At 51.4% G+C, this 12,359-nt stretch overlaps 1 protein-coding gene across 1 annotated transcript; it reads right to left on the minus strand.

Moving 5' to 3' along the window:
• Positions 1 to 84: 84 nt before the first annotated feature.
• ECH1 (enoyl-CoA hydratase 1) lies at positions 85 to 10,826 on the minus strand. Its single transcript, XM_007180012.2, has 10 exons — positions 10,714 to 10,826; positions 10,101 to 10,308; positions 9,887 to 9,975; positions 2,265 to 2,389; positions 2,132 to 2,180; positions 1,921 to 1,985; positions 1,119 to 1,189; positions 957 to 1,028; positions 545 to 695; positions 85 to 365 (listed from the first exon to the last, which is right to left on the minus strand). The coding sequence occupies exons 1-10, from the start codon at positions 10,763 to 10,765 to the stop codon at positions 261 to 263; spliced, it is 987 nt and encodes a 328-aa protein (XP_007180074.1). The 5' UTR covers positions 10,766 to 10,826; the 3' UTR covers positions 85 to 260.
• Positions 10,827 to 12,359: the final 1,533 nt, after the last annotated feature.

A 12,359-nucleotide genomic window follows, 5' to 3' on the forward strand; every position in this document is an offset into this window, starting at 1 on the left:
CCAGGATGATCATGTTAACCCCCTTCTGCCTTGCCTCTCTCTCCAATAAGGACACCGGTTTCTTTATATTGCTTTATTGTTCGTGGGGCGAAGACAAGGCATGAGTAAAGCTGTGTCATAAAGTTATAAACTGGGAGACTGGCCAAGAAGACAGCGAGGGGGACCGTCTTCACTAATCCTCCCTCTCTGTGAATGAGGAAGCGCAGGCATGAGACGGGACAAAGCTAGACCCTGGGCCAGGACCTGGGACAAAGGGCCTCTCAGAGCTTGGAGAAGGTGATGGTCTTCAGTTCCTTCTTCTCCATTAAGGCCTGGAGAGACTTAACCACGTCCTCTGTCTGCAGCATGCTCATGTTCCAGGATTTCTGGATGAAGACAGCGGCGGGGAATGGAAAGGATACGGGAAGATTTTAATTGGACCAACGAAAAAATGGGAGATAGCAGCGCACCAGTCAGAGGACAAGGCCTGCAAGGGGCCGCTGTGCCCTGATTGGTTGCTCTGGGATCAGAGAAGGGATGTGATTGGTCAGACGGAGAGTCTCACCATGAAGTTGAGGCTGTCTGTCACCGAATGGTCACGGGAGTAGAGCAGGTTGATCTTGGTGCTCTGCACCGCCACGGGGCTCTTGCTGGAAATCTCGGCTGCCAGGGCGAAGGCTGCATCAAGCATGACCTCCTTGTCTGGGAAGACCCGGCTGAGGATGAAAGGCATTTGGAGTCCGGGGTCTGAGAAGAGCTCTCCTCTCCCTCCCATGGATGAAGAAGTAGCCAATCACAGTAGAAAACAGAAGATACCGCAGTGAAATGGACCAATCAGAGCAGGGCAGTAGACTCCAGACCACCCAGAGAGAGGAGGCCACCTGGAACCCATGAGTTAAGGTACACGGGGATCCAGAGAGCCCCCCCCAGGTCTGGCTGCCCCTGAGCTCTTATCCAGCACAGGCCTCGGCCCCTACCTGACCAGCCCACTCTCCAGGGCCTCGTCAGCCATCATCTTGCGGGCAGTGAAGGCCAGCTCGTTGACCAGGCTGCAAGAAGGCAGAGCGTGTCGGGGGTGGCAGTCATCCCAGGTCTAGGAGATGTCCTGCCGTCCCCTTCCCCAGGCTCCTCTCACCCACCTCTGGTTCCCGATGACTCTGGGAAGTCGCTGCAGGGTTCCCACATCCGCTGCCAAACCTAGGTCCACCTCCTGGGGGGAGCAATCCTGTCCGTGCTTGGTTTCTGCCCACTACCGTCCCCCATGCAACCTCAATGCCAATGAAATTCTGCATTTACTGCAGATGTCCCACCCCACCCCCACCTCAGAGACTCCCATTCCAAACACCCCATTTCATTCCCAACCACATACTTTTGCCCATATAGGTTCCTTCACTCTAGAATACAGCCCACCTTCCAATTCCTCTGCCCTCCCAATTCTTTGAGGTCAGCTGCATCTATCTCCAGATGGAAGCCTTGCTTATCCCTGCCCTGCCCCCCTCCATCCACGAGCTCCATCGTGCCTCCAGCCCCCTCCAGCGCTGACGCCAGCAGCCTCAACCCCTCCCTGACAACTTTACTCACTCCTAACCTCACACTGACTGCATGACCTACCCTTGACTTCCTCCCTGGCCAAGTGTTACTTTTTTTTCTTTTCTTTTTTGCTCCTGTGGCACGTGGGATCTTAGTTCCCTGACCAGGGATCAAACAGGCGCCCCCTGCATTGGAAGTGCGGAGTCTTAACCATTGGGCCACCAGGGAAGTCCCAAGGGTTACTTTTTAAGGGTCAGTTCTAACTAACTCTTCCATGAAGCCATCTAGACTCACTCCCACCCCCTTAGCTTGCTCTGTCCCTGCTCTACCCCTGCTCTGACCTGTCTCTGCCACTCATTTCCCAGCTCTAAGCAGGGCCCAAGGAAGCAGAAGCTCGGGAGGACGGCTCACCTTCACCTGGAAGGAAGCATCCTGGGTACAGTACCGGATGTCACAGGCAGTGATAAGATCCACTCCTGGGAAGTAGAGGCCAGGGACACTAAACAACCACAGGACTGCTCCCCTCCGCCCACCCCCCCGCCCCCCGCCCCCAGACTGTGGCGTTGCACCTTGGGCCAAAGTCTAACTAGCAACAGATCTGGGTGGGTGGCCGCAGACTCACCTGCACCAATGCAGCCCCCATGGATGGCTCCAATCACCGGCTTAGGGCACTGGAAGGGGACAGGAGGGGCAGGGTCAAGGCTGGTCCAGGAGCGGCAGGCAGCGGGGATACCCTGCTAGCCTCCCAGAGTCACCTTCTCGATGACGCTGAAGGTCTCTTGGTATCTGCTGAGGAGGCTGTGGAGGTGCCAGCTGATGCGGGCCACGTCGTCTCCTGCGGGCTGAAGGAGGCCTGAAGCCATGTCCACGAAGTCGATACCTGGTGGGGAGATACGAGGAGGCTCACCTAGCCGCCCAGGCCCAACCCATTGCCCTGACTAGAGTTCAGAGGCCAGGCAAACCACCACAGTGGAGACAGCAACTCACACAGGAGGGACTGCGTTTGGGGTGTGAAGTCAAGGCAAGCTAACGTATATCGAGTCTTTGCTCACTTTAGCCTCACAATGACCCTCTGAGGTAGGTCCTATTACTACCTCCATTTTCCTGGGGGAGAAACTGAGGCACGGGGAGCTTAAATCACATGCCCAAGGTCACACTGGCTTGTGAGCAGTGGAGCTGCGATTTCAAACCCAGAACTAAGCAGCTGGCTCCAGGGGCCATGCTCTTCACTGTGATGCCAGATGGCCTGGAGGTCAAGGTTTTGGGCATGAGCAAGTGCGTCAGAGGTGGTAATGTTTCCTGAGACGGGAAGCTCGGAAATGGAGAAATTTTCGTGGCTCCAACTTTAAGACAATCCCAAGTCTGACCTTTCCTCCACTGACCTGCCTCCACAGCCTGTTCCCCACACGTGGCCAGAGGGCACTTGTGATCGCCTCAGGGCCCTCTCTTCTCCCCAACGCCCCCCATCCGTCTTACTTAGAATGAAATGCCAGGTCTTTTGCCAAGACCTTACCAGCCCTGCACAAGCATCATTTCCAACCTATTCCACTGGGCACGCAGGCCTCCATCAGCTGTTCCAACAACACAACACATTCGCTTCCCAGGGCCTCTGTGCCTGTTCCTGCCGCTGCCTAGAACAGCCCTTCCCCAGCGATCAGAAGGCCCGCTCCATCACACCATTCAGGCCACAGCTCAAAGGTCACCTCCTCAGAGAGGCTCCCTCTGGCCACCCTGGCTAAATAGCAGCCTGTCACCCTTCACCTCCTTTCTCTGCCGTATCTCCCACACTGCCTTCTTGTTATAATTGTATGCTTATCTCGTTTAGTGCCTGTCTCCCTTTCTAGGATGTGAGCTCCATGAGCCGAGGAGTTTGTCTTCCCCACCTCCCCACCCACAAGGAGTCTGGATTTTGCCCACCACTGTATCCCCAGTGCCTACCAGGGCCTAGTACACAGCAGGTGCTCAATAAGTGAACAATACAGACAACAATCTCTGGCCCCATGGAGCTGCCCTTCTATGGGAAACAAACAGGTAAGAAGATACATTTTGTCAGGTGGCAATAAGTACTAAAAGAAAATTAAAGGAGGGAAGTGGAATGGAGCGTGTGTGTGTGTGTGTGCACATGCACAGTGAGGGCTCTTGCAGTATTAACTAGGGTGGTCAGGGACCCTCTTACTGAAAAAGCAACATATGAATAAAGATCTGAAGGACCAGAGGCAGGGAGCTGTAGGGATATCTGGGATAAGAGAGTTCTACGTGTCAGGAACAGCCAGTGCGAAGGCCCTGCGGTAGGAATGCCCCCGGTGTCTGTGTGAGGACCACTGAGGCCAGCGTAGTGGAGTGGAGTGAGCAAGGGGGAAAGTAGGAAGAGCCAACGTCAGAGAGGTGACAGAGGCAGACTCTGTGGGGCCTTGTGGGCCAAGAGGAGGACTTGGGCTTTGACTCTGAGTGAGGTGGAGCTATGGGATGGTTCTGAGCAGAATTTTCTTCTTCCCGAGGTGAATCATTCTCATCCTTTTGCCTGCCCTCTGAACAATGCTATTTGACAAACCTGAAAAATCACTCCCACCTTCAGCCACACCCCTGACTCTCTGAGGCTCTGTTGCCTCCACAGCTTGTTTAAATGAACGAGAACAGAGGAGTGTTGACTCAGGGTAGAGCTGAATTTGTGCAAGTTAAATATGGGTAAGACAGAACTCCTCTGTGTGACCCTGGCCAGGTCACTCCATCCTTTGGGTCTTGGGTTTCTGCTCTGTAAAATGAGCCTAAAATCCTCCCAAGAGCTGACGGGGCTGCAAGGATTCAAGTGACAGAGTCCAGAGGCGCTTTGAGCGATGCCTGGCACGCAATGGCATCACAACAGTTACTATTATTATATACTCCGTCTCAGCCGAGGCCAGACCGCCTGCACCAGCCTGCAGGCATCTGCCAGCTTCGCACTAGGCCTGCGCAGCTTGTATGACTCAGTGGGAGCCACGCTTACCCCCAGAACAAGCCCAGCTTGGCACCTGGCCACACCTCCTCCCGCTGGTTTTGCTGGTTTATCCGCCCTACCTGGATCTGCAGACGCGGGTGTCTGCAACCCCTTGGAATAAAGGGCCCCCGACCATGGTACAAGGTGTCCCCCTCCAGAGTCAGAAGTCATTCCGGAGAGGTCTCGTTCCCTGGGAACCTCTAAATGTTTCAGATCTCCTTCATCACCACAATTACGTTAATTATAATCATCAATAATAACAGCTACAGGGACTTCCCTGGTGGCGCAGTGGTTAAGAACCTGCCTGCAAATGCAGGGGACATGGGTTCGAGCCCTGGTCCGGGAAGATCCCACATGCCGCGGAGCAAGTGGGCCCGTGCGCCACAACTACTGAGCCTGTGCTCTAGAGCCCGCGAGCCGCAACTACTGAGCCTGTGTGCCACAACTACTGAAGCCCGCACGCCTAGAGCCCGTGCTCTGCAACAAAAGAAGCCACCGCAACGAGAAGCCCGTGCACCGCAACGAAGAGTAGCCCCCGCTCGCCGCAACTAGAGAAACCCCACGCGCAGCAACGAAGACCCAACGCAGCCAAAAAGAAATAAATAAATTTATTTTAAAAAATAATAATAACAGCTACATTAATAAAAGTTCCACATGAACTAATGTTTTGTGCCTATTAACTCGTTTCATCCTCACGGCAACCTGATGAGGTGGGGGCTCAGAGCATCTCCCTTTTCTTCAGATGAGACCACAGAGAGGTGAAGGTGTGTGGAGGTGGCAGGGGTGGGAGGTGGCGGGCTCCTCCGGCTAGGCATACTTTGAACCAGCCTGTCAGACACGTGGGCCATAGTCACTTAGCCGTGAAGAGCAAGGATTCTGCAGCAAGGCAGCCCATGTTCAAAAATCCCAGCAGTGAGAACTGGGCAAGTTCCTTCCTCTCTCTGGGTCTCAGTTTCCTCACCTATCAAATGGGGATGGGGACTGAGCCTGTCTCACAGGGTCGTGGTGAGAATTAATACGTGTAAAGTGCTCAGAGACACTCCACAAATGTAAATAAGTGTGGGCTAGTTCTTTTTTTTTAAATTAGTAGTTTCATTCTATCATTGAAACTACTGATAGTTGAGTTTCTTCTTTCTGGCCTTCAGATCGAAAATGGGACGAGACGGCCACAATCAGCCATGAGCTGAAAGATGAGGACCCCAGGCCTGGCACGGCTACACGTGAACCCTCATCCTGCACTCCACGAAGGACAGGGCTCAGACACAGGGGCTGCTCTCTGTTTCGAGGTCCGCGGCACCCAGCAAGGGGGCTGGCACTGGACTGTTGAATGGATGAACAAAGGAATGAAGGAGAACAGAGAGAGTTGTAGAAAGAAAACAACGGACACGACACGTGGCGATGTTAACAGACGAAACAGAAAGAAATACATTGCCTGAGCAGGATGAACTACCATTACAGACTAGAGTGTCTGATGTCTCTGTGATGCCACTGCTTAGAACTGACCCAGCTCAGGGCAGGGGGCACTCGTCTGGAGTCGCCCTGGCTTCTGCTGACTCACTGGTTTCTTCCCAGGCCCCTGATTCTTGACGGAGGCTCCTGAGCGCCTCGAGGGCGTTTAAGACGTCCACTGTTGTGTTATTCTTGACTAGAGCAGCAGAGCTTTTGGAAGTCCAGCCAGGGCAGTGCGCCTTCACAGAGATTCAGGGCTAGCCTGGTGACTGAAGGCCTAAGGTTTGGAATTCTCCTCTTGAAGAAGTGCTGTTGGGCTAGCTGGGATGCCCGGGTAATGGTTCCTGCCACTTCATTAACAGGCTGTGATAAGAAGTGGAGAGAGCAGCGCGCCTTCTACCTGGGTACTGTGAATTTTGCTGACACAAAGGGTGTCCTCTACCTGGTGTTGGACAGACCCTTGGAACTTCACATCTTTCCTGCCTTAACCTGTGTGAGCAGCTGTCAACCTCCTGGGGTGGGGAGAGGGGACTGCCTAGAAATTCGGGGGCCAAAATCATTTCGGTGGCTTTTACTTGGTCTTATCAAAAGGATTCCAATAAAATATTTTAAAGCAAATTAAAAAAAAAAAAAAAAGAAATACATTGTTTACTGTCTGTCTTCCCCACTGAATTGGGAACTCCATGAGGGCAGGGCCTGGGGCTGCCTCAGTCACCACTGGGACCCCAGCACTAGGCTGGGCCCTGTGCAGAAATCAGTGTATGTGACCCTCCACTTCTGGTATGGACCCTCCTACAGGTGCCAACTATGTGCCCTTGTTGGACAAGATCCAATTACCTGAAGGCACCAGGCAGACTCTGGAAGAAGTGACTGGCCGAGTTTCCTGTTTTTAAAAAAGTTAACCTGAGGGCAGGCTGAAGTTGTGCTTGAAGGACCAAAGGACAAACAGAGCCCAGGGTGACCTCAGCTGATAGAAAGTGAGGGGGGGAAATTCCAGAAAGCAGAGAGCCAGAGAGGGGAGCCCCAGGTTCTGTGTATAAGCTCTGCCCAAATCTCTTGTTGACCCATAAAGCAGGCAGGCAGCCCAGCAAAGAGATTTAAACACTGACTCCAACCTAGCTGCTAAAACAGGAAACTCAACACTCTGGAATTATGTAATAGGATCCTGAATTTCCACATCATTTTCTCCCATAGTCCAATATCCAGGATACAATCTAACCTTACTCCGAAAACAAAGAAACAGGAAAATGAGACCCATTTTTTTTCAAGAGAAAAGATAAGAAACAGAGATTGACGCCAAGGCGACCCAGATGTTGGAATTAGGAGACGAGGATTTTAAAACAGCCACTGTAACGACGGTCAGTGATGCAAAGAAAAATATGATTGTGGGACATCACTGGTGGTCCAGTGGTTAAGAATCTGCCTTTCAATGCAGGGGACGCACGTTTGATCCCTGGTTGGGGAACTAAGATCCCACATGCCGAGGGGCAACTAAACCCGCGCGCCACAACTACTGAGCATGCGGGCCACAAGTAGAGAGAAGCCCGCACGCGGCAATGAAGATCCCGAGTGAGCAACTAAGAACCGACGCAGCCAAAGATAAACAAATATTTTTTTAAAAATACGATTGTGGGGACTTCCCTGGTGGTGCGGTGGTTAAGAATCTGCCTGCCAATGCAAGGGACACGGGTTCAATCCCTGGTCCGGGAAGATCCCACATGTCGCGGAGCAACTAAGCTCGCGCACCACAACTACTGAGCCTGTGCTCTAGAGCCTGCGAGCCACAACTACTGAGCCCATGTGCCACAGCTACTGAAGTCCGCACACCTAGAGCCCGTGCTCCACAACAAGAGAAGCCACCGCCATGAGAAGCCCGCGCACCACAACGAAGAGTAGCCCCCGCTCGCTGCAACTAGAGAAAGCCCGTGCGCAGCGAGGAAGACCCAACACAGCCAAAAATAAATAAATAAATTTATTAAAAAAAAAAATACGATTGTGATAAACAAAAAGATATGAAACTTTAGCAGAGAAATGGAAAATATAAAAAAGAACCAAATGGAAATTTGAGAACTGCAAACTACAATACAGGCATACCTCATTTTACTGCGCTTCACAGATACTGTTTTTTCTTTTGATTTTTTGGCTGCACCACACAGCATGTGGGATCTTAGTTCCCTGACCAGGTATCGAACCCATGCCCCGTGCATCCCTGCATTGGAAGCAGGGAATCTTTTTTTTTTTTTTTTTTTTTTTAATTAATTTATTTATTTTTGTCTGTATTGGGTCTTCGGTTCGTGCGAGGGCTTTCTCCAGTTGCGGCAAGCGGGGGCCACTCTTCATCGCGGTGCGGGGACCGCTCTTCATCGCGGTGCGCGGGCCTTTCTCCATCGCGGCCCCTCCCGTTGCGGGGCACAGGCTCCAGACGCGCAGGCTCAGCAATTGTGGCTCACGGGCCCAGCTGCTCCGTGGCATGTGGGATCTTCCCAGACCAGGGCTCGAACCCGTGTCCCCTGCATCAGCAGGCAGATTCTCAACCACTGCGCCACCAGGGAAGCCCGGAAGCAGGGAATCTTAACCACTGAACCACCAAGGAAGTCCCACAGATACTGTGTTTTTTACACATTGAAGGTTTCTGGCAACCCTGCATTGTCAAATGGTTAGCAATTTTTAGCAATAAATTATCTTTTTTTTTTTTTTAAATATAGATTTATTTTATTTATTTATTTGTTTGTTTGTTTTTTGGCTGTGTTGGATCTTCGTTGCTGTGCGCGGGCTTTCTCTAGTTGCGGCGAGCGGGGGCTACTCTTTGTTGTGGTGCGCGGGCTTCTCATTGCGGTGGCTTCTCTTGTTGCGGAGCACGGGCTCTAGGCACACAGGCTTCAGTAGTTGTGGCTCGCGGACTCTAGAGCACAGGCTCAGTAGTTGTGGCGCACGGGCTTAGTTGCTCCACGGCATGTGGGATCTTCCTGGGACAGGGCTCGAACCCAGGTCCCCCTGCATTGGCAGGCGGATTCTTAACCACTGCGCCACCAGGGAAGCCCCAATAAATTATCTTTTAATTAAGGTATGTACTTTTTTTTAGACATAATGCTACTGCACACTTAATAGATTACAGTATAGTGTAAATGTAACTTTTATATGCACTGGGAAACCAAAAAGTTCATGTGACTTGCTTTATTGCTATATGCGCTTTATTGTGGTAGTCTAGAACTGAACCCACAATATCTCTGAGGTATGCCTGTATCTGAAATTTTTAAAAATCATTGGATGGGCTTAACAGCAGAACAGAGATGACAAAGGAGTCGATGAATCTGGTCAATGGAAATTATCCAATCTGAAGAATAGACCTGTGGGACAATCAAAAGATCTAACAGACATGTAACTGGAAATCAGTTCATGTGGATTGAGTAATTAATTGCATGAAAGCATGCAATTTTTTTTTTTTGGCCGCACCACTCACAGCTTGCAGGATCTTAGTTCCCCGACCAGGGATTGAACCCGGGCCCCTGCAGTGAAAGTGCTGTGTCCTAACCACTGGACTGCCAGGGAGTTCCCAGAAAGCATGTAATTATTACAACATGCTTTACTGACATAAAAAAAACAGATTCTGGGTGATTAAAGGTCTTGATCAAGGCCACAGATTCAGGATGAAAACCCTTTAGAGCCGATGATCCTGTCATGTTCTGTTGGACTAATTTCTTTTCTTTTGTTTTTGCCACACCGTGCGGCATATAGGGTCCTAGTTCCCTGACCAGGGATGAACCCATGCCTCCTGGAGTGGAAGCGTGGAGTCTTAACCACTGGACCGCCAGGGAAGTCCCATGGACGAATTTCTGTATTTGAAAATGATCAAAGTGGAAGTTAGAAGCTGCTTAAAACACTAATTATGAAGCATTACTCTATTCCCAGGAGCAGGGGAGACTGGCAGGGTTGGGTGTGGAGAGCACCTGGTACCTGAAGTGAACATTTTTCCTGCGCCAGAGATCACCACAGCACGACAGTCGGAATCTTCTGCAATCTTGTTGAAGCACACCACCATCTCGCTGTGGGGGAAAGGGGGAAGGGCTATGTCTGGCGTGGGAATCCCCTGCCCTCAGGCCCACCCCTGCCCAGTCCCTTAGCCCCTGCCTCCTCCTGCAGGCAGGCCTCCAGAATCTGCAGGCCGGACCTCCAGAAGGCCTTGTTCATGGCGTTTCTCTTCTCCGGCCGGTTTAGCTGCACGTGCAGAATGTGTTTCTGGGCAGATGTCACCCGAAGGGACTCATAGCTGTGGCCTGGGGCTTCCTCGGGGGCTGCTTTGGAGGCCTCATCTTGTGCAAAGGAACTCATGGGATGAAGGTTAAGGCTGAGACCCAGGTTGGTGCGGGCTGTCAATCCTGGGGAGATGAAGGAAGGAAGAGCCATTGATGACCCCAGACTGGGGGCACAGCACCTTCAAGAGCAGAGGGCACACATCCCAGTGACACTAGACTGGGGAACACAGGCCTGTTAGAAGCCTTGGTTTAGGGAAATACAGACTTTAAGATTAGGGTGCACTTTATCAGTGGCCTCAGTATGAGGACCACTTCAGACCCGTGATCGTGGTACTGACTCCAGGTTGCGAACACTGAGCTGTCAGCGACCCGATTGTAAGACACAGGCCGTTTGGATGGCGGCACATGGACCCCTGAGTTTAATAAGGGGCTCGGATCCTGCGAGACCCGGGATAGGCCTCCCCGTCCGACTGTCGCTATAACAGCACGACAGCTCAACGGACCCCCAAAGGTCAAGAGGTGACTCACGCCGGGTCAGCAAGTTGCGTAGTCTCCGAGAAGCCGCTCTCACCGCCGCCATTGCTACTGATTCGCTGGAGTAAACCGACAGGAGGAAGCGAAGGGGGCGGGCACAAAAGGCCGCCATGTTTGGTGAGGGCATCGAAGCCGCAGCCTGACCCCGGTGACGGTCCTCTTCTCGCCATCTTTACCAAGGGCAACCGGAAACAGCCTTCCAGGTTCGCCGGCCATTAGAGTGATTCGGTCATGGAAACTTTGGACCAGTAGATTCCCGGACTAAGAAAATGGTTCACACTGCTGTTGGACATTCTGTACAGAATTCACCACAGCTGTTTCATAATGGTGGAGAAACTGAAGACAGATGAATGTCCAAGGGCATAATGGCAGAATAACTGCAGCTCTGCAAGTTTGCAATCATGTATATATTAACTAAAAAAAAAACACAGGGGGCTTCCCTAGTGGCACAGTGGTTAAGATTCCGCCTGCCAATGCGACGGACATGGGTTCCAGCCCTGGTTCGGAAAGATCCCACATGCCGCGGAGCAACTAAGCCCGTGGGCCACAACTACTGAGCCTGCGCTCTAGAGCCAGCGAGCCACAGCTACTGAAGCCTGCGCACCTAGAGCCAGTGCTCTGCAACAAGAGAAGCCACCACAATGAGAAGCCTACTCGCCGCAACTAGAGAAAGCCCGCGAGCAGCAACAAAGACCCAACGCAGCCCAAAATAAATTAAAAAATAAAAAATTTTTAAAAATAAAAGAAAAAAGCTACTACTGAATTTATCCATGTGAGGGAATGGGAATATAGGCCGGCCAACATTAAGCGCTGACTATATAATCTGAATTGCCACACCACTGCAGGGTTGTACTATTTTATGTTGTATGAAGAGGAAACCGGCTGGGGAGAAGTCATTAGTTCAAGGTCTCTGTCTCTGGCAAATTGGGTTGTAGTGAATACTTGGCTTTCTTTTTTTTTAATTTATTTAATTTTTTGTCTGTGTTGGGTCTTCGTTGCAGTGTGCGGGCTTCTCATTGCGGTGGCTTCTCTTGTTGCAGAGCACGGGCTCTAGGCGCGTGGGCTTCAGCAGTTGTGGTTCGCAGGCTCTAGAGCGCAGGCTCAGTAGTTGTGGCCCACGGGCTTAGTTGCTCCCCGGCACATGGGATCTTCCCAGACCAGGGCTGGAACCCGTGTCCCCTGCATTGGCAGGTGGATTCTTAACCACTGTGCCACCAATGAAGCCCTACTTTGACTTTTTTTTTGTTTCTTTTTGGCCGCACTGCACACTGCATGCATGTAGAACTTCCCAGACCAGGGATCAAACCTGTGCCCCCTACAAGGGAAGGGTTGAGTCTTAACCACAGGATCACCAGGTTAAGTCCTATTTTGCCTTCTTAATGTGTCAGATGGTAAGGCTCTTTTGGAAAACAGAGAATGTTTGGTCATCTACACAATGGAGAACTCTGGAACCACTATGCAGATACCAAGATGTGAGAGAAAAAAATTTAAAGATGTAGAACATTTAGGTTGCTATAAAAAGACGGTTATAGATGGCTGTACATTCATGAAAAACAATATATGCATAGAATATCTAGGAGACTCATAACTACTAACATGGGATGAAGACTGGGTGCTGGCAGACAAAATGGGGAAATTTA

This window comes from Balaenoptera acutorostrata, chromosome 19, assembly GCF_949987535.1.
Source record: "Balaenoptera acutorostrata chromosome 19, mBalAcu1.1, whole genome shotgun sequence".
Taxonomy (NCBI): domain Eukaryota; kingdom Metazoa; phylum Chordata; class Mammalia; order Artiodactyla; family Balaenopteridae; genus Balaenoptera; species Balaenoptera acutorostrata.

Coding starts and splice junctions, on each gene's coding strand:
- ECH1 (XM_007180012.2), bottom strand. CDS start 10,765: ATGGCGGCGGTGAGAGCGGCTTCTCGGAGACTACGCAACTTGCTGACC. Junction 10,309..10,713: donor ACGCAACTTGCTGACCCGGC/GTGAGTCACCTC, acceptor TCATCTCCCCAG/GATTGACAGCCCGCACCAAC. Junction 1,029..1,118: donor AGAGTCATCGGGAACCAGAG/GTGGGTGAGAGG, acceptor GCCTTCTTGCAG/CCTGGTCAACGAGCTGGCCT.